This window comes from Akebia trifoliata, chromosome 14 (genome assembly GCF_017979445.1).
Source record: "Akebia trifoliata isolate Shusen 1 chromosome 14, ASM1797944v1, whole genome shotgun sequence".
NCBI lineage: Eukaryota > Viridiplantae > Streptophyta > Magnoliopsida > Ranunculales > Lardizabalaceae > Akebia > Akebia trifoliata.
This window is the reverse complement of record NC_141388.1, coordinates 16,492,388-16,514,647: the sequence shown is the minus strand read 5'-3', so window position 1 is coordinate 16,514,647 and position 22,260 is coordinate 16,492,388. Positions and strand designations below refer to the sequence as shown.

Below are 22,260 nucleotides of genomic sequence, written 5' to 3'. Positions count from 1 at the left end.
GCCGCCAAGGGTTATCTTGGATTTTGCTCAGTCTCCGCCAAGGGTTATCTTGGATTTTGCTCAGTTTCCGCCAAGGGTTATCTTGGATTTTGCTCAGTCTCCGCCAAGGGTTATCTTGGATTTTGCTCAGTCTCCGCCAAGGGTTATCTTGGATTTTGCTCAGTTTCCGCCAAGGGTTATCTTGGATTTTGCTCAGTTGCCGCCAAGGGTTATCTTGGATTTTGCTCAGTCTCCGCCAAGGGTTATCTTGGATTTTGCTCAGTTGCCGCCAAGGGTTATCTTGGATTTTGCTCAGTCTCCGCCAAGGGTTATCTTGGATTTTGCTCAGTTGCCGCCAAGGGTTATCTTGGATTTTGCTCAGTCTCCGCCAAGGGTTATCTTGGATTTTGCTCAGTTGCCGCCAAGGGTTATCTTGGATTTTGCTCAGTTGCCGCCAAGGGTTATCTTGGATTTCGCTCAGTCTCCGCCAAGGGTTATCTTGGATTTTGCTCAGATACCGCCGAGGGTTTTCTCGGAATTATGCTCAGATACCGCCGAGGGTTTTCTCGGAATTATGCTCAGATACCGCCGAGGGTTTTCTCGGAACTATGCTCAGATACCGCCGAGGGTTTTCTCGGAATTATGCTCAGTTACCGCCGAGGGTTTTCTCGGAATTATGCTCAGGTACCGCCGAGGGTTTTCTCGGAATTATGCTCAGATACCGCCGAGGGTTTTCTCGGAACTATGCTCAGATACCGCCGAGGGTTTTCTCGGAATTATGCTCAGATACCGCCGAGGGTTTTCTCGGAACTATGCTCAGATACCGCCGAGGGTTTTCTCGGAATTATGCTCAGGTACCGCCGAGGGTTTTCTCGGAATTATGCTCAGATACCGCCGAGGGTTTTCTCGGAAATATGCTCAGATACCGCCGAGGGTTTTCTCGGAATTATGCTCAGATACCGCCGAGGGTTTTCTCGGAATTATGCTCAGGTACCGCCGAGGGTTTTCTCGGAATTATGCTCAGATACCGCCGAGGGTTTTCTCGGAATTATGCTCAGATACCGCCGAGGGTTTTCTCGGAATTATGCTCAGATACCGCCGAGGGTTTTCTCGGAACTATGCTCAGATACCGCCGAGGGTTTTCTCGGAATTATGCTCAGATACCGCCGAGGGTTTTCTCGAAATTATGCTCAGGTACCGCCGAGGGTTTTCTCGGAATTATGCTCAGATACCGCCGAGGGTTTTCTCGGAATTATGCTCAGATACTGCCGAGGGTTTTCTCGGAACTATGCTCAGATACCGCCGAGGGTTTTCTCGGAATTATGCTCAGATACCGCCGAGGGTTTTTTCGGAACTATGCTCAGTTACCACCGAGGGTTTTTTCGGAACTATGCTCAGTTACCACCGAGGGTTTTTTCGGAACTATGCTCAGTTTATGCTTAGATTATATTCAAATTATGCTCAGTTTATACTCAGACTATGCTCAATTTATGCTCAGGTTTTACTCAGTTTCACACAGTGCACACACTTGCACATTTGCATTTTTTAGTCAGGGAGAATTCTCTAAAATTCAAGGATCTGACACCGTCAGTGAGAGTTTGCGCTCAAGGACCTGACAACCTTTTAATTCGGGGAGAGCTTTACCCTCAAGGATCCGAACACCTTGACGAATTGCTAAATCAGGCTGCAAAATGAACCGTCACTAGCTTTGGCATTCAGATATCGCACTATCTACCAAAATAGATTTGCTATCTAGTTTGCTTCAACCCTCTGCCAAAGAGGGGCATCTGTAGACACCCCATTTTTGCATCCGCCTGATTAATCAACTCGTCAACCCGATCGCAAGGATTCCCAATGATGGATGTGTATTCCATTGCTTTACTTTGTTACCAGATTTGTTTCAGAAATCCAGATGAGGTATCTCGAATTGACAAAACCTTAGAAACCACGCTACGCTAGGAAAGTACGACCCCAGAAACATAGAAATCATCATCTTGCAGACCAAAAAGAAGCTTCACGATAAAAATCACTAAAAATTACCAAATTACCAAAATACCCCTAACATCAAAACAACCCTAGAGCCTACGTTACGCTTAGGAAAACTCTCTCAAACACATAAAACAACAAATCGAAACCAAATAAATCATTTCCCAATTTTAACAGGATTTGACAAAATTACGAAAATGCCCCTCGTAAAGTTCACAATCATTTCACATAAAAATGTTCATAAATGACACAAACCAACATTCTCATTGAATTCCTTACGAAAAATCGATTCTAAAACATCCTAGAACATTAAAAACCGACTTAAAACGTGAAAAGTCCTCTCTGGGGGCAAAACAGTAATTTCACAATTTTCATAATTAAAAAATTCGAAATATTAAATAATTAAATTTAAACATTAATGAAATTAATTTAAAATTTTGAACCTAAAAAATCGATTAATCGGACTCTCAGGCAAAATTGTTGAGGGTTCGTGGGATATTTCTTTAAGGACCCCTCCATTTGGGGGTCCAAAGAATTAAAGAAAGAATAGAGGGGGGTTCTCCAAAAATTAAAAGTAAATCAAGCAAGACTGAAGTCAAGGTATTAAAGTCAATCAAGTGAGACTGAAGTCAAAATTAAAGTCAATTAAGCAAGACTGAAGTCAAAATATTAAAAGTCAATCAATTAAGACTAAAGTCAAAACATTAAAAGTCAATCAAATAAGACCAAAAGTCATAATAGAATTATAATGATTAATAACTCTATCTAATAGAGTTCTAACTTAAAAATAATTCTACCTAAAACAATTCTAATTAAAAAATAATTCTACCTAAAACAAGTCAAACTAAAACACAACTCTAATTAAAAGATCTCTAATTAAACACTAACTCTATCCAAATCAACCCCTAAAAACATCTATAAATAGAGGTGCTCACACCCTATTTTCGTATCAAATGATAAACCCTAAGAGAAGTAGGTCTAGAAGCTCCCCTAGCCCCCCATAAACCCTAGTTTTGGAGCCCCAACTCCTTAACTAACATCCCTCCTTCAATTTTAGTCTAGAAAACACCCAAAAGCCTTCTAAAAACATCCCCAAATCCGCAACGAACTTGAAGAGTTCAGATTCAAAAACAAGGAGATACCTTGCCTCGGAGATCCGAAGTCAAATCCGGAAGCAGAACGAAGCAAGGGAGCACGGTACAAGGAGCTCTTTCGTCAGATCTGAGGGAATAAAGTCCTTGCATCGGAAAGGTATTTTTTTTATTTCTATTTTTATCTAGGTTTTAGCAATGTAATTTACTTGGGAATTTAGTAGAGACCGGCTTTGGCCGGGCGGGATTGGTGCCTAACACCTTCCAATCCCGTAACATGATCCCCGAATTCAGTTTTCTTGGTTTTAGATTAGTTTTTATCCGTTTAGAGTCATTGATCGGTTCCTAGACCGAAATAACTAGGTGGCGACTCCCAAACCTCAAGGGTCAAAAGCGGATCCGCGCACCCAGCGGATCGAGGGCGCTTTCAGACTCTATTAAAGAAACTTGAAAGTATTATGAAGACTATGGATGTCAAGAAGGATTTTGGATTCGTATTTGAGATGTTACTGAATCACGATAGATAAGATGATCGGGATGACATTTGTTCGTTCATATGAAGGTAAATTTACACTAAAGATGGTAGAAGGGTAGGTAAAAATTGGGAACAAAATTGTGAATAAGATAATTAGGAGTTGTTTAACTATTAAATATGGATGTCAGACGGCAATACGAATTATACATGACATATATATTATTCAATGGAAAGTGATGGTCTTTAAAGACAACCATAATCATAAGGTAGTTACATGAGGGAGGAGAATATGAGGTAAAATTGATACATACTAAAATCAACTAAGAATTTGACAGAAGCATTCAAAAGGGAAAACCTACTAGTTGGCAAAGTTTCAGCAATACTTAGTAGTGATATGATCAGTTTTGATAATAAGGATTATTACAATCATTTAAGAAATGTTAAACACAAGCAATTAAAAGGGGGAGATGCACAGTCAGAGCTCATGTACTTCAAGAGGAAATTTCTTGCAAATCCACAATTTTTTTATACAATACAATGTGATGACGATAGGAGGACAACTAATTTTTTTTGGATTGATGTTAGGTCATGAATGACATATCAATGTTTTAGGGATGTTGTAATATTTTATACAACTTATCGTACAAACAAGTATGATATGACAGTCGCCCTTTTTATTGAAATAAACCACCATTGAAAGTTTATACAATTTGAGAGGTGCATTTTTATAAGATGAGACTAAGGTGACCTTCATATGATTGTTTAAGATCTGGCTAAAAACAATGGGAGTGGGAGGACAACATCCGAAATAAATAATCATCAATCAAGATTTGGCAACGAAGAATGCAATTGCCAAAGTTTTTTAAACACTCATTATCGTCTTTATATATAGCACATCGAGAAGAAGTTCACCAAGAAATTATCACATGTATACTTTAAGAATTCTGAATTCAAGTATAAAATGCAAAAGTGTATTTGATTGACATACATTGATGAAAACTTCGAAAAGGGGTGGAAGACTGTGATTGAGAAAAATGATTTGGAACAAAATGAATGGTTGTAACAATTATTTCAAATACGAGAGTCGTTGGTGCATGTTTACAATTGTAACATTTTTTGGTGGTATGAATACCATCGGACGCAGTGAAAGCATTAATTATTATTTTTTTTTATGATTTTTTTTTGAAGAAAAATACAAATGACGAGACTAAAAAAGATTTTTATTTAGAGGACAAGTTTCGATGTGTCAAAGGTAATGAATTACTTCTGAAGCATGCGACAAATGTGTACGCAAGGAATTTATTTGAGAAATTCTTGAACGAATGATTGAATGTGATAAATTATAAAATTGAATAAGAATGAGTAATTAATGGTGGATATTGAATGCATATTGTGAAAACTAAGTTTGGTACATCTGAGGAGTGGTTGAATTTAATTTGGAAACATACAAGGGTACATGCGAATGCAATAAATTTGAATTTATGAGAATATTTTATAAACATTTTCTAAATGTTTTTTTTCATTATGACATTAATTTTATATCGTCTCACTTTATTTTGGGAAAGTGAAGGAAATATGTTAATTATACTTTTAGAGTGATGGATTTACTTACAATGAGTGATGAGAAAGAACGGTCTGAACCAAAAAGACTTCCAAATACAATATAAAACTTGCCCATTTTAATAACAAATCTGACAAAATCAATTGTGAGTGGTTTCACAAAATTAAAGAAAGAAAATCTTCAGACATTTATCGATTTGCATGTGTTGAGGACATAAAATTTGATAGCCATGCATGTTGAACATGGTTATATATAGTATTTGGCCTCATTTGTAAAAGAAAGAAAGTAACGATACTTTAGTTTTTTCAATTTATTAGCACTATCACCATCTATACCCTCCTACCAATTCATATATATCTCAAAATCATAGATCCTCGGGTGATCCTCAGGGACTTATTTATTTTTTCTTTTTTTCAAAATAGAAAAATCATAACGACGCTTAATCATTCGAGTATGGCAATAATAAAAAGAGTACAATGGAAAGAAAACCTAATTGAACAAAGGGGGTTATGATTTCCTTTCAAATTGATTCCTAATAGCTTGAATTACACAAAATTTTCAGCCTATACAAACAAATTCGTACTAAATGCAAATGGTTTTAAAGAAATAGAATCCCTTGGTTCTACTTGCCATTTTCTTTTGTTCTCCTTTACATGAATTAAAACTCTAATTACTCCTTAAAAAAATACAAAAAGAAAACAAAACTCTCAACTGAGACAAACGTAACAACATTTTACACTTTTTCTTGAACTAAAGGTAAGAAATCAATTATTTAAGATGACCAAAACTTGTTTTCTTAGTTGGAAATTAGTATGTTTCTTGCAATACTAGCCATCTGTAATGTTTTAAGAACTGAACCATGATTAGATAACAAATTTGTTAAATTGGATTTAATACAAAACTTTAAAAATATTTGTGATTTTTAGCTAAATTACCTTATTTTAATTTTCATTAACTATAATGACATTTATTACTACGACTTCATCATTATTTTTTTTTCTCATTATTGAAATTATACTATCTTTCTTAATATCTTATCTTATATTGTCAGGAAAAAAAAACCATGAAAGATGGTTGTAGATGGAGATAATAAGGAGTTGGATTGACTGTTTCTTTAACAAAACCCTAAAATTATTACAAACAAAAAAAATCCTAAATAACCGTTTCTCTTAAACCCTAGAAATAAAAAATAAAAAATTTCTTAATAAAAGAACCCTAAAAATAAAAAAAACATATAAAAAATATGTAGCCATAACAAAAAAAAAAAAAAAACGCCTAAGTAATGGAGAAAGAAATTACCTTCAACTCAACTGTCAATTTGGCTAAGAGAGAGAGCTCGTCTTTGCGTCTAAGGTTGAAGTCGAGAGAGAGAAAACTGACTCAGAGAAAGAAAGAAGACGTGCCGATTATGGGTTCAGAGTCATGAGGTTGTGAGAGAGTTTGTGTGTGAGAGAGAAAACAATCAAGAGTTGTAGAGAGAGGAAGAACAAGAGAGAAAAAACTAAGGAGAGAGATAGAGAATATTTTCTTTTGTTAGGGATGCATTTATGAATATGATAGAAGTTTGAAGTTAGAATGTGATGAACAATTATCTAGCACATTTTCTTTTGAAACACTATCTGGCTGTCTGTTTTGCTTAAATCCAACAACTGTTGTACATTTGATTTTGTGTTTGGGTGTTATACCGTCACCCCCGCTCCTCCCCCCTCCCCCCATATATATATATAATGTTAAGAGGGAGGAAGTTCCAATTTAGAAGATTATTTTTCAGGAATTTATTAAAGAAATTATAGGCGAGGGTATTTATATCAAAAACATGAGTTACTGTAGCAAAAAACCTTATTTTGAGTATTAAAAAAAAGTAGCCCTTTTTATCCATTACCATAAACTTATGGAATTTTTATGTTAAATGTCCTTAAATACTATTCAAAATTTTTAGTAGATAGTCTAATCCTTTTTTCAAGTACTTTATCATTTAATATATATTATAAAGTCCTTGAAACATTTTGAAAATATCATAATAAATGGTATTTTTGTAATTAACTTAGACCCTCCATGCTACACTAAAAATTATTTGCATTGCAAATGGTTTGTGATGATAATCATATTCTATTTCTTGGTAACCATTGGGAAATCTCCTGCAAATATATATATATATATATATATATATATATATATATATTTTGTGATAAGTTGATCTTTGCAATAAAAGTTTTCTTTGTTATTTTGCAAATGATTTGCGATACTTTTTGTGACACAAATCATTTGATGAAATTTCATAAGAATTTCAATTATCCATGCAAATGATTTGTATTGTGTAACCAAGTACCAATAAAATTGATTCCATAAAATTATTTGCATTTGCATATGATTTGCAGCATACCAAACAAGGCCTTAACCAAATTTGTGTGATTGTAATTACATTGAAAGGATTTTTTTATTATTTATTTATTTATTTATTTTTAATTTTTAAAATGTTATCTAACTCAATTTTGAAGTTAGTATGATAAAATGATTTTTATTTTTTATTTTTATAATTTTAGAAAACAAACTAACATGATTTTGAATTGAGTTCTAGTTGTATTTGTTTTGACGAAAGATAACTTTGATAATAGTAAGGTTAAAAGAAAATGTAAGTGCATTTTAGTTTTTTCAAATTTTGTGGCCACTGTACTTCTCATTATATAATAGTAAAAGAAATTTTGTGTACCGTCTCTTAGAAAATGCATTGTAGCACATTCACTCGGTCAAATTGCAACAATTGTCAATCAATCAATTTCAGTTCGGATTGGAGTTGATCAGGGACCAATCCAATAAGGATCAGATTGGATTCAAAATCGATAGATAAAAATCAGATTAGATCCATTTCGCATCAAATCAGATATGATATGCAAAATATATATATGAACACCATTACATTTAAATAAAATATATTACATAATTTGCATAATTGTGCACATTTTTTTTTTGTAATTTGATTAGTTGATTGATACAAAATCAATTTGATAAACCAAATCCTCAGTCGAGATCTGGAACTATCGGATGGAACGGATTGGATTTCTTTGATGTGTGGAACTCAAACCAAAATTGGATTTGTGGACCTTAAATCAATGTCTTTGGGATGAGTGTTCTTTAAATCTATGTCAAAGTAGTCTACCTATCTATAAGTTTACCAACCGGACATGTAAGACAATTCCATTTGACCTCCTATGAATTGCCCCCATCAAATTAGCTAATTAAAATCTCAAAATGAGGTCCAATATTTTTAAATGCTTGTTTTGTATATTAATATAGGATTTTGAGATGATTATGCATTTATTGTTATAATAGTGATAAAATATTTTTTTAATCATTATTAAATATTTAACTTATTTAGTTAACTCGGTCGTAGGGAGTACCGAGACAAGATATTGGATTAGAAAATCATGAATGAGTTGTGCTGTGCTATGGTGACACAAACAGAAATACAAAGGTGACAAAATGATATGGTGTCGCGTACATTACCATAGATGCTTTTCTGCGAGATATGAGTAAAAAACATCTATGGTTATGTGTGCGCCACCACATCATTTTTGTCACCTTTGTGTCTTCATTTGTGTTATTCCAGCATTTTCCATCATAAATATCATAGAAAAGGGAAAATTAATTACCTAATGAATGAGAAATTTCTTTCTAATATTTTAGTTAGTAAATTTTTTCTTACTTAATTCCCTTCACCCTCTTTCAATCTTTGCGATCCATGATATAAATTGTTGCTAAAAATAATTCAAAAGAAAAGAAGAATGATTTTTACAAGAGAACTATTATTGTCACACCAACTATTACTAACGTCACACCAAGTATGTGGGTGATTGGTGTGGCAATAGCAACAACTCTCTTTTTACCATTGGATTGTTAAAATATCGCCTCATTAATTAGGATGCATTTTTCGAAGTCCCTACAGCAGGGTCTATCTAGTAATTTTACTTGTACTGAAACCTATGTTGCAATGGTCATTTTAGAAAATTGGAGGGGGTAGTGCAGCCATTCCAGTTAAAAGCAGGCAAGTTTCATGATTTTCTTTTTAGACTTTAACAAAGGCCATTAAGGGTATAATTGTAATTCTACATTTAACATTCTTCATTCCTACTCCATCACTCTAACTGCCACACCAGAGCCTCTGTTTTCTGCTAACGGTTAATTCTACAAACTCCAATCCCCAGATTTGATTCGCCAAACCAACTCTCTACTCCTTCTTCATTAACTAATTCCCAATTTAAAACCCTAAGTTCTTCAAACCCTAACCCTAATTTTCTACAGATCTTCATTTCTTCGTCCATGGAGACATGATCTGAAAAATCGATTTCAGAATAAATTTCTCTTAGTGAGGATCTCAAAACCCTAAAATGATCAAAATGCAGAGAACCATGGAAGATTTCGAATTCAACCCATTTGATCTCCTCACCGAAGAAATCCTCTTCGCAATTCTCGATTGTTTCAACGAGAATCCGCTCGACAAGAAATCCTTCTCTATCGTCTGCAAGTCCTTCTATATCGTTGAAGCTCGACATCGAAAAACCCTAAAACCTCTACGATCCGAGCTTCTCCCCACCACCCTTAATCGCTACCCTTTCGTTACACATCTCGATCTTTCTCTCTGTCCTCGAATCACGGACAGCTCACTCACCATTATCTCAACTGCATGCAAAGCAACGCTTCAATCTATTGATCTTTCCAGATCTAAGTTTTTCTCGCATGTAGGGCTGTCGAATTTGTTTCTGAATTGCTCGTCATTGGTCGAGATTGATTTGTCGAATGCAGCAGAGCTGACAGACTCTGCCGCTGTGGCAATTGCGGAGGCGAGGAATTTGAAAAAATTGTGGTTGGCGAGGTGTAAATTGATTTCGGATATGGGGATTGGATGTATCGCTGTTGGATGCAGGAAGTTGAGGTTGATTTGCTTGAAGTGGTGTTTGAGTGTGAGTGATTTGGGGGTGGCTTTGATTGCTATCAAGTGTAAGGAGATTCGAAGTTTAGATCTATCTTACTTACCGGTAATTATTTCTCTTTTTTTTGGTGCAAATCTTTGTTACAAAACTGTTTTAGTTGTTTGATCCATAATTCATTTGATTCTATACTCGCAGTAGTGTATATTTCATTTTATGATGTTTCTGATTGAATTGGGAATAAGATTTGTGCTTCTTGTGAAGCTCTTTTTTCTGTAAATTCATTGCTAGAGAACTGTTTGATTTGTTTGATACATAACCCATTTGATTCCATACTCGCTTTGGTGAAAATTTCATTTTATGATGTTTCTGGTTGAAGTGGGGATAAGATTTGTGCTTCTTAGGTGAAGCTCTTTTTTTTCTCATTGGAATTCTTTGTCAGAGATCTTTTTTAGTTGTTTGATCCGTAACCATTTTGATTCCATACTCACACACTCATGTATATTTTATTTTATGATGCTTCTGATTGAATTGGGTACAAGATTTGAGATTCATGGGTGAAGCTCTTTTATCAGTGCAATTCTCTGTTAGAGAGATATTTTTTAGTTGAATGATCCATAACCCATTTGATTCCAGACTCACAATAGTGCATATTTCATTTTATGGTGTTTCTGGCCTATATGGCCGGTTGTTTACCTTGATTCAGTTGACCCAGCAATGTAAGAGGCGGTTTTTTCATTCATTAAGAAGCACCGCTAGTAGGACCAGTAGCTAAGATAGAAGCATCATCGAATTGGGAATAATATTTGTGCTCCTTGATTGAAGGTCTTTTAATTTTTCCTCTCCTTTCATATTTTTTGTTGATGGGTTTATTCCCAATGATAATGTACAATAGCAGGACCTAGATTGATCTTATCTAGCCCCATTTGTTGAGTCCCCAAATTGATGTACGGAGTAGTATGGTTTCTCTGTTTAGTGAGCAAATTCTTGCATATTATATTCTTCTCTGCTAAATTTTCTGTGGGTTGGGTATTCCCTAATTTGGTTCAACCTCTTTTCCTTGGGTGGACCCTTAATACCTTCTCCAATAGGAAAAGACGCTTGTGGGCCATTCTTCCCTTTGCGGTGAGTTGGAGGATTTGGAAAGAGAGAACGGAATGGTCTTCCAAGGGGAGGAAAAGTCTACTCAGGAGTTTGTTCTAGAAATTTTGGGCTTACTGTTTATGTGGAGCAAGCTGAGTGAAGAGTTCGAAGGGGTGCTTTTTGAAGACTTTGTCTTCAAGTGGGAAGCTCTTTGTGGTGATTAGTTTTGTAGTGTTTGTCTTGTATTCTGTCTTGTGGGTAAGTTGAACTTGTTGTTTTTGTTCTTCCTTTTCTTTTCTGTCTTGTCTTCCTGTTTGTATAGGGGTCACCTCGGCCTTTTCTCCCTTTTTCTATCAATAAAATCTTAATACTCACCAAAAAAAAAAAAAAAAAAATTGATGGGAAAAATATTATTGAACTGAGTCTTTTATGTTTTCATATTGTGCAGATCACAAAGAAATGTCTTCCATCTATCTTGCAACTACAATATCTCAAAGATTTGGTTCTTGTGGGATGTCTTGGTATTGACAATGGAGGTCTTGTAACCCTTAGACATGGGAGCAAGTCACTAGAGGTATTTTTTTTTTTTTTCTAGCAAACTAGTTCTAAATTATGCTTTCTTTGGCTTTTCCTTCTTTCTTATATATATATATATATACTAGCAGATGCCTGTGCCTTCGCCACGGGTCATTTCGTGCATTTGTTCCTTACACGTTGAATATTCTGTACTTGTTAAAAACCAAATGAAACATTGTACCTATGTTTAACTTAGAGAGCTACTATTGGCATCCCAAATTTTACTTACTACACCTGAATTTCTGAAATTAATTATCACACCCCAATTAAAGATTATTAAAGATTAAAGCACATTCTTCAAACATTACATAGATTTGGCTCAAATTATTATCTCAACTTTACCAAACATTCTATCACACATTCAAACAATTTCAGTAGTTGTTTATAATTATGATTAGGCTTGTATCAAGCCCTAAACCCAAAAATTAGAAATCTAAAAAAAAGAGAGAATTTCTATTGGCACCCCAACTTTTACCTATTTTCTTTATTTTTAATTGCGGTGTATTAATTAAAAGGTGGGGTGCCAATAGCAGCTCTCTAGTGAGATTTCAAATGTTACTAAGGATTGTTGGCAATCTAAAACACAGCCATCCTGATTTCATGGAAAAAAAAAAATCAGATTATGAAAAAAAAATCACTTTCCTTACTTAGTAAGATTTTAAATCTTACTAAGGGTCGTTTTGCTCAAATGATTACCACATTGGCTATCCAACACCACAACCCTTTAGTTTTCATTTAAAACTAAGATCCAAAAATAAATTAAAAGAAAGTTCAAAAAGAAAAAAGAAAAAAAGAAAAAAAAATTGGGCTCGATCCAAGGTTTTGAAAATGGATGGCTTCCAAACTTCCAAATTTAAATTTAAAATTCAATAGTGAAAAAGAATTTTTTTTTTTTTTTTTTTTTCTGAAATTTTCTTTTCAAATTTCATAGAATTTTGTCCTCTACAATTCTATGACATCTAATCATGTTTTTGGATGCCACATGGTGAGCTCAAGGACCCTTGGTAAGATTTGAAATCATACTAACTTAGTAAGGATTGTCTTACTTAAAAAAAGTTTTTTTTTTCCTGAGCCAAGACTAAAAAACTGTATGGTCACAAAATTCATAATTTTTTTTTTCTTTTCTTAGAAGTTTTAAAGGTTTTGTGATCCAGGGGCAACCAAAATTTAAGATAATAATAATAATAATAATAATAATAATAATAATAATAAAAAATAAATATAAAATACGCAGTTCTTTTTCTCTATTGGAGTCAAACAAAGTTGTATTATTTTTATGAGGTGAGGATCAATCTTTGGCTAGTGGAGGAAACCTTTTTGCACCCTTGACTTTCTCTTATCTAAACTCTGGATGATCTCTTATGTGATTGCAAAAGCAATGAAACAAATCAATTGATTGAACATGTCCTAGACAAATGGATGAGAAATGAAATTAAACTCGATTAAATATTTTTGAAAAATTAAAATAAACAATAAAAGAACAAATATGCACATCCTTCAAATTTCTGTGTCTTTGCAAATTAGAGAGAGTATATTTCATGGCTGGTGTCTTTCCCATTGATATTGAAATAAAAGTGATGAATCAAATACAAACACTTAAAAAAAAAATTAATTCATGAATATCAAGCAGTCAAAAGTTTAATTTTTTTTTAAAACAAAACATAATAAGAATAAGAAGGGAGAGGCTTACCTATTGTTGGTGTCTCAAAAAAGGTTGGAGAAGACAAAAAAGAGGTGGGTAGTTGCATGGTGGTTTCAGGAACTTTAGGCGGTTATGGCTGGGAGAGCTTTACACCGTAGGATCTGCCTGATATCATCTTACACCACACAATGTGTCACGCCCCAAAAACTCAACCCGAATCCCCATGATTCCCAAGTTGAATCCAGAGGCATTAATATAACTCATATCATGATAATCAATATACAGATGTAACGACAAATAAATAACTATATGTCATACCTAATCATTACCCAACAAACAGATATGTATCCTCAAACATCAGCATACTTGACATATACATAAAATAGTAACGACATAATACTGTATTCGTAGTTACATGAGAAAACGACTGCGAAAGACTTAAACCTAACTCTACTTCAAGACTCATTAGTAGTACTCATGCTCTTCTCTTGGAAGCTTGGATTGATCATCAATAAAGCCATGTTATTGAGCTCTTCGGAAGGATCACCTAAACTAGGTGCGCTTGAAATTTGTGATGTCGTAGGGATGAGTAACAGGGGAGTTACGCAGTAGGAGAATCTTACAATTCTAAATAATAGCACCCTACATGCAATTTAAACATTTCTAGGACTTCATAAATCATGTATGTTTGATATTCAACACATAATTGAAAATAATTGAATACCGATATCATACAACTTAGTAGGAAATTGAAATACAATTAAAGATCTGAAAAACAACTGTTTATAATATAACATCAAATAATAGAGTACTATAATAAAGAGTTGATAGTCACGATTGATGTGAACATCTCAGTCAAGATACAATTATTCCAATACTTCACCAGTTTGGATCCCCACCGTTAATTACTGATTCTATGGCCAACCTCTGCCATAATTTAGGTAACTGTTTTCTAGCTTAGATTGGCCGTTGACCAAGGCCTTAAGAAACGTGCCAAATGAAGTAGGTCATTCTTTCTTGACTACTTTAGACTATTAATATCATTAACTAGCCATCTTCATCTATGTCAATCTGGCGTGCATGTGATCTTCGATAATCTCTATCAATTATACAACTAACTATATCTTGTTCTCTATTAAAGATATAAAGAAAATTTCTGGATTCTTGTTGTGATGTTGTGTTCTTATGCATCCCATAATACATAAGAATTTAAACAACGCAACTATTATCCTAAAATAACACATCGTTCTGGAAATGTCACAACACATTAGTCTTTATAGGTTTTCACAGTCTCTTTAATAAATCACTAAAATATTAAATATAGGTATCTGTTTTCTTTTCAAAATGTATTAAAAGTAAAACATACATGTGTCTTAAATACCCAGTTCACTCTTAAATATACAGTCTCATCTTTTTTTTTTTTTTTTCATATCTTATACGACCATTAGTCGAAACATCTCTCCCCTTCGTGCCTTACACGACCTACATTGAAGCATCTCTCTCCTTGTGATTTATACAGTCTATGACTGAAGCATCTCTCTTCTTCTCTTTCTTACGTGTCTTATACGACATACAGCGAAGTATCTCACCAACTGAGAATTTGAAAAACACGACAATCAATTAAGAACTCGTTCTCATATTTTATTTTAAATAAAATACTTTTCTTACCCAACTTTTTAATTTGAAAATTACAATATAAAAAAAAAAAAATTAGCAAGTTCAAATTTCAAAGCTTAAGCATACACAAAAATCAGCAACTTTTACTTGAAATTAAATTCCATGCATGCTTTTGAAAATAATAGAGCATATGTAAAATGTGAAAAAAAAACAGCAAGCTTTTCTTTTTTTAAATAAATTATATTCATGCTTTCAAAATACTAAAATATATGTAAAACATAAAAATATAGAAATATTTAGTTTTTTTTTTTGTTGTAAATATACTATTAAGTATATTGTAGAAGTACAAAAATCAACAACTTCTTTAGTTACTGTATATATTTTTTTTGTACGTATAAAATACAAAATAAAATATGTATAAATGTGTACAAAACATGTAAAAATAGTAACTTCATTAGTATTCCATTCTAACATAAAAAAGATGTAATAAATTGTAAACACAACAATTTCTATAGTTGCGGTTTTTTTTTTTTTGAATAATTTATGTGCATGCTTTTGAAAATAACTACAAATTTTTTTTTTTTAGAATTAAAAAATCAGAAATATTTTATAAATACGAAACAAATTATGTTTTACAACTATAAATTTCAGAAATTATTTTCTTAAAATATTCTTAACTATCACAAAGAATTGAAATAGCCTACTTCCTTATTTCTTTTTCTTTTCCTTTTCCTTCCTTTTCCTTCTCTCTTTTTTCTTCTTTTTCCATCTTTAAATGTGTGAATTTGAAACAAAAAATCAGCTAAAACAAAATATCTAGATATTACTAAAAATTCTAATTTTTTTAGAATTTTCTAAAAACTTGGATTTCGGTCAGTTTGACCTAGTCAAAACTAATTGACCAAAGCTTAACCAGGTCAACTTGACTTGAGTCAATGATGGTTGACTCGGTCAACCTTAGTTGACTTGGTCTATATTATTATTATTATTATTTTTTTGGACATTACACAATGCTTTAAGGCATTGGGTTATTTATTAGGAGAGTGTTCTAGACCGTTGGATTTTTTCAAATAGATATCACACCACGAAATATGTTTATGGGGGCACAAAGATGTGTTATATATATTAAAGCAAAGGAGAATTAATTTGGATTGGGAGCATCAATACAAACCCTTCTTGTGATAATGCAAAATATATTATGAAAACAATAACTAGGGAAGAGAATTCCTTTGCTCTACACAAATTATGCCTTTCTATAAATTGCTCTTCCAGTGAGAACTAAAGTAGTGGCACAACATAATGAATATTAGATCTTTTGGGATTTGCTACCATTCATGGTGTGCTGGGGGATTTGGTTGGAGAGGAACAAGAGGGCTTTTTAGGGTGTGAAATCAAAGTTTTAGGATATTAGATTATCGATACTCGAGCTATATATATATATATATATATATATATAACAGAGACTCCCACCTAAATACAAACACTTCAAAAAAATACACCTTTGAAACTCAAGTGAGAGTTTTACACACACCAAAATATATATTTTGGTGTGTGTAAAACTCTCCCTTGAGTTCAAAGGTGTATTTTTTTGAAGTGTTTGTATTTAGGTGGGAGTCTCTGTGCTCTAGGGAGTCTTTTGTTGTTTTTTTTGCATTAGGTCGGTCACCTTGACTCTCTTTGTACATTTTTTCTTTTGAAATAAAATTATACTTACAAAAAAAAAAAAAAAAATGAATATCTATAGACAATGAATGAATTTTTACTTGAATCAAATGTACAGTACTAGGTGATTGCAAGCTTTCAAGGCTCAACCAAGTGCCTAACTTCCCATGAGATGATGCACATCGTATTCCCTTCTACATGTTGAGGATCATTTTAGAAAATGCACAACACTTTTGCGGTGTAATATTATGAAGTGCGTAATCTAGAATATTGGTACCTGATTTTGTATATATCTAATGGTGTGCGATATGTATAGCATACGATTTTTTTGATAGGTATGATGTATAGATACATGTACATATTGATCAAATCAGTTTTTGTTTACTTTGTGTAATTTAAAAAAAAGAAAAAAATTCCATCAATTGTCGGATCTAAAGCATATTTTATTTCCTATGCTAAGAGAAAATTATATCCTCTTTGTACTAAAAGAGTTGCATGTTCTTGTCTGTAACAGACACTCAATTTGTCAAATTGCCAGAATGTGAGTCACGAGGGTTTGTCTTTCCTAACAAATGGGGCTAAATGTTTACGCCAGCTTATCATTGCATATGGCTCTCCTGTAAGAGTTGAGCTCTTCTCATGATTTTCATTGAGAATTTGGACTCTCTCTCTCTCTCTCTCTCTCATGGCCCATTGTTTATAACCCTGATGGTACAGGTTACACATACTCTGGCTGATAGCTTGCAAAAACTTCCTAAGTTGCAGTCTCTCAAATTGGATGGTTGCCAGGTTACTTGTTCGGGGCTGAAGACCATTGGGAGTCGGTGCTTATCACTTAAGGAACTGAGCTTAAGTAAGTGCTTGGGAGTGACGGATGAAGGTCTATCTTTCCTTGTCATGAAACACAAAGAATTGAGGAAGATAGACATCACTTGCTGTCGCAAGATAACTCATGTCGCTATTGACAGTATCACAACTTCATGCACCTCTCTCACTTCCTTTAGAATGGAATCTTGTAGCCTGGTTTCAAAGGAAGCCTTCATCCACATAGGGAAGTGTTGTCATTTCTTGGAGGAATTGGATATTACAGATAATGAAGTTGACGATGAAGGTTTCATTGCAAACCCAGCCTTGATCTATAGTAAATTTATGGTATCTTAAACGAATTTCTCATATTATTTGTTTATGCAGGTTTGAAGTCCATCTCAAGATGTTCCAAACTTTCCAGTTTAAAAGTAGGAATTTGCTTGAATATAACTGATGAGGGGCTTACCCAAGTTGGCATGTTTTGCTCGAAACTGACAGAGCTTGATTTGTACAGGTTTGTGAGTTTTCACCATATGAGTTTTATGCCCATATTCCTATTTTAGTTGCAACTACATAGATGGCAGTTTTAGTGAAGCTTAGCTTTCATTCGATGCATGAGGGTCCTACAATAGTTGAAACTAAGAATCTGAATTTAGTGTACTCATGCATGGGAGTATGTGTAAATGATGAATGGTGTTGGGCATCCATCAAAGGAGTTTGAGAGTACTTTGCACTACATTGAAAAACAAGACACTCTAATGGTTTGTACCAAGTTATCATCCATTAGATTCTTGGAAACTAAGAAAAATTAGTATTGGTAGTTTTAGTTCTTCTATTTATGATTGTAGTAATTTCCTTCTGGCCAATTTATCTGCATAGAGTATCACTCTCCATATTAAAAAATGTTTTAGAGTTTTTTTATTTAAATAAGCAACAAATATTATTGAAAAAGTGGTAGAGGGGAGAAACAGAGGAAGCTTACGAAGAAAAAAACAGTAAGAAACAAAGCTACGAAGCAGAAATTTTACACACCCACTCCCACTTACCAACAAAATCTTCGAAGAAAACGCTTAGACCAAAAAAATAAGCAAGAGAGAATAGATAAAATATTTAATTTATACACACATGTTTGGTCAGGGTGGTGTGTTTCCTAGTTTTGAAATGTTTTGTCAATGTCTCCCGATTCCTAGATTAAATTAATATTTGATATGATCTCAAGCTCCAAATTTCGCTCTTTTTGCCAAATCTTTAACACTGCACTCGGTTAAGTCACTTCTTTATTTCGACAAAATTATGTTTGACAGTTATCTAATTGTGTTTTATTGTACAGGTCTGGGGGAATAACTGATTTGGGCGTTGCAGCAATCGCTTGTGGTTGCCCGAGGCTGGAGATGATTAATTTAGCCTATTGTAAAGACATTACAGATACTTCCTTAAGATCATTGTCAAAATGTGAGAAGTTAATTACACTAGAAATTCGAGGTTGTCCTATTATATCATCAGTGGGTCTCTCTTCCATTTCCGTGGGATGTAAGCTACTCAATAAACTAGACATTAAAAACTGCTACAATATTAATGATGCTGGAATGCTTTCCCTTTCTCACCTTTCCCCAAACCTCAGACAGGTGATTCACCTATAGCCCTGTGTCTTATTATTTGGACGATTATCTACTGACAGTGTTGATTAGAAACTAACAATGATAATTTATTTATTTATTGTTGCAGATAAATTTGTCATACTGTTCAATAACAGATGTAGGGCTCTTAGCAATAGCCAGCATTAGCTGCCTACAGAGCATGACCATCTTGAACTTGAGGGGTTTGACTGCAAATGGCCTTGCAGCTGCCTTGTTATCATGTGGGGCTAAGAAAAGTGAAACTTCATGCATCTTTTAAATACTTACTCCCACAACCTTTTCTCGTGCAAATAGAAGCCCGTGGTTGTGTCTTTCAATGGAGGGATAAACCATTCCAGGTACTTGTGTTTTTCTCATCCTTTACATGTCCACCAATCTCATTCTTTGTTGTTCTCTGTGGCCAATGTAATTCGGTCCCTTTTTTCGAGAGCTGCTATTGGCACCACAACTTTTACTTACTACACCCCAATTAAAAATAAAGAAAATAAGTGAATGATTCAGAATAAGCAAAAGTTGGGTGCCAATAGAAGTTCTCTAGTATTTCCTTGCTAGATTTCTATTTTTTGGGTTTAGGATTTTATATGAGCCTAATCATAATTGTAAACAACTACTGAAATTGTCTGAATGAGGGTTGCATTGTTTTGTAATGTTGAAATTATAATTACAGGCAAACCTTTGTAATGTTTGAAGAGTGTATTTTAATTTTTAATTGGGGTGTGATTGATAATTTAAGAAATTGAGTGTAACAAGTAAAAGTTGGGTGCTAATAGTAGCTCATTTTTTTCATTTAAATGTCCACTACAATATTCATGTCCTATAATATGTTACTATAAGATCTCGTGCACATTTAAAGATTTTACAATAGATGTACAAATAGCTGAAAGCGAAAAACATGGAACCTTACTACATATTTCTGATAGTCATGTACTTTTTGGTGGTTATTGCATGAAGTTCATTCTTTCTTTTATCTATTGTTGTCTCATCCTTTGATTCTCTTAATGTGCTCCATACGGTACTTGGACACCACCTAACAAGTCCAGGCATTTGAATCTCAAGCAAGATTTTGTTCTGGGAACATTAGGCTGTGAACAGCTGTTAATGTCGATAAAATTGAGACTAACATCAAGCCCGAACAAAAGTTAATTGCTCTAACAAAATGTGATTCAAATGAAGACTAGAACATCAATGTTGCAGATGCATTATAGATCAAATCTTCAGTTGATAGGAACCGTATTTTTATTTTATTTCAGGATAACCCTTACCTTTCCTAGTCTGTGTAGTATTTTCTGGAATCCTGTTGATTACAATAACAAGTGTTGCAGAATGATATTGTTTTGTTGCATTCCTATTTCTGATATAATATCTGTTTTGCGTGATTTTATGTAGATTTAGCTTGAGTTGCAACAGACACTGTATATGCATCTAATGCTCTGCTCTAATGAGACCTTGGATGGTACTGAGGTTGCCGCGTACATTTCGCAGGTTGAAGTAGATGCAAAGAGTTGGAAGTTACTGTTAGAAGATATGTTATAGAGTTTCAGCTTTGAGTTGGGTTAAAAGCACGGTTTTGGAATGTATACCCCTTGAATATCCAAAATGGCTCTCCATAATGGAATGCTTACTCCCTATGGCTAGTATTTATGGATATCTCCATTGGAGTTACTCTTTAAGGATTGAGAAGAGCTATTTCTATTGTATTGCTTTTCTGGTGATCAAATACTAATTGGACGTTGGGAAAGTGAAGAAACTACTCTATTGACTTGATGTGGATTAATTATTTGCTAACAACAGGTACAAGTGTGTGTTTAAATCAATGAAGGTGATTATTCATGTTTTGGTTTCTGATTGTGAATGAAACTCTAGATTGCTGAATAAATATATAATTATGTTTGGGATTAAAATCTTAACAATTTCTACCTTTTGAAATAATAGACATCTTTATTGGATGGAGCATGCATGGTGCATATCACACTGGTAAACATATGAAGCTGTTGTTCTCTGTAACTACGCTTATTCTTTGTTAACCAATTCAGGATTTAGCCATAGATAAGTCGGTCAGTCTTATTTTGACTACCAAGCCCTTTCCGAGAATTGACCACCCATCAATTGAGGCTTCTGATGGACGGCATCACTTAGGGGTCAATAGAGATCCACTTCAATGGGTCAATAGTGGTCCATCTATAAAGTAAAACTTCATCTTTTTGTTCTTAGGAAGGTTCCTAGATTCCCTGAATGGATCCATGGAGGTTTGCCAACATGATCTTAACATCAATGATGCTCTGAGTCATAATTGACTCGTAAAGATGGTGGACTTGATCCACGCAAACTATACCTATAGAGTACATATCTTTTGTTATTTTATAGGTTTATTGTGACGATTGGGCCCTTTGGCACCTAGTTTTCAGTGGTTTTTGGGTCACGTCAATACACTGGGGCCGTGGTGTCACGGTCATATTCTTTCGAAACGAGGTCGTGCGGTGCAAGGGGGTGTTAAATCACAAGTAAGCCTGTAAAAATGATCGTACACCACAAATGTAGCAAACAAACAAGATAACAAGGCAAGATAGTCTAGGAGTTAATAAGACAAAAAGAAAAAAAAAGACAAGTCAAGCTTTACACGCGGAAACTCTTGAAGGGAGTAAGAAGGTATACTTTATGTGTAAAATTACACAAAACCCACTATGTCATTTTGAATTTTTTGGTGAAATAGTTTGATTCATCTTTATAATTATTAAAATTACAAGAAATGCTGTTTAAACATTTTTCCTTAAATTTCTTTTATAAACTTCAACTATCTTCAATAGATGGAGTGAAGGAGTAACTAGAAAGACCTCTCCACTGATGTGGCTTTATTTAATTGATGTCATGTGCAGGGTGGTTCGTTGGTAGTAATATAAGTGTAACTGAAGTAATAAAAAGTGGGACATAGGAGTATGTGTTGGTCATAATTTTGAAAGCATAGGGTGGTGGTGGTATCTCAGATGAAAATAAAATTTAATTAATTAATTAATGAATGTGTAGTGTAGGGAATGAAATAATTATAAGGGGTAATTATGTAACTGTAACTAATAGAGGCACAGATGTAAAAACCCATAATGTTGTATGTTTGACTCAGTTATTCTTGGAGGATTCATCCTGTAAGGCCCCCTTGTAGGAGGCGTAGTACTAGATAGTAGTTCATTTTGATGACTTATCGGTCTATATGACGGTAGAACCTTC

General features: G+C 33.9%; 1 protein-coding gene across 1 annotated transcript; it reads left to right on the top strand.

Annotated features, from left to right (window-relative positions):
* The first annotated feature begins 9,214 nt into the window (after nt 1-9,214).
* LOC147386454 (F-box/LRR-repeat protein 3-like) lies at nt 9,215-20,871 on the top strand. The gene is given in 9 exon segments (XM_086422934.1): nt 9,215-10,125; nt 11,549-11,674; nt 17,112-17,216; nt 17,315-17,708; nt 17,789-17,918; nt 18,735-19,029; nt 19,130-19,263; nt 19,265-19,379; nt 20,524-20,871. Coding segments are annotated over 9 exon segments (1,998 nt in total). The 5' UTR covers nt 9,215-9,477; the 3' UTR covers nt 20,575-20,871.
* Nucleotides 20,872-22,260: the final 1,389 nt, after the last annotated feature.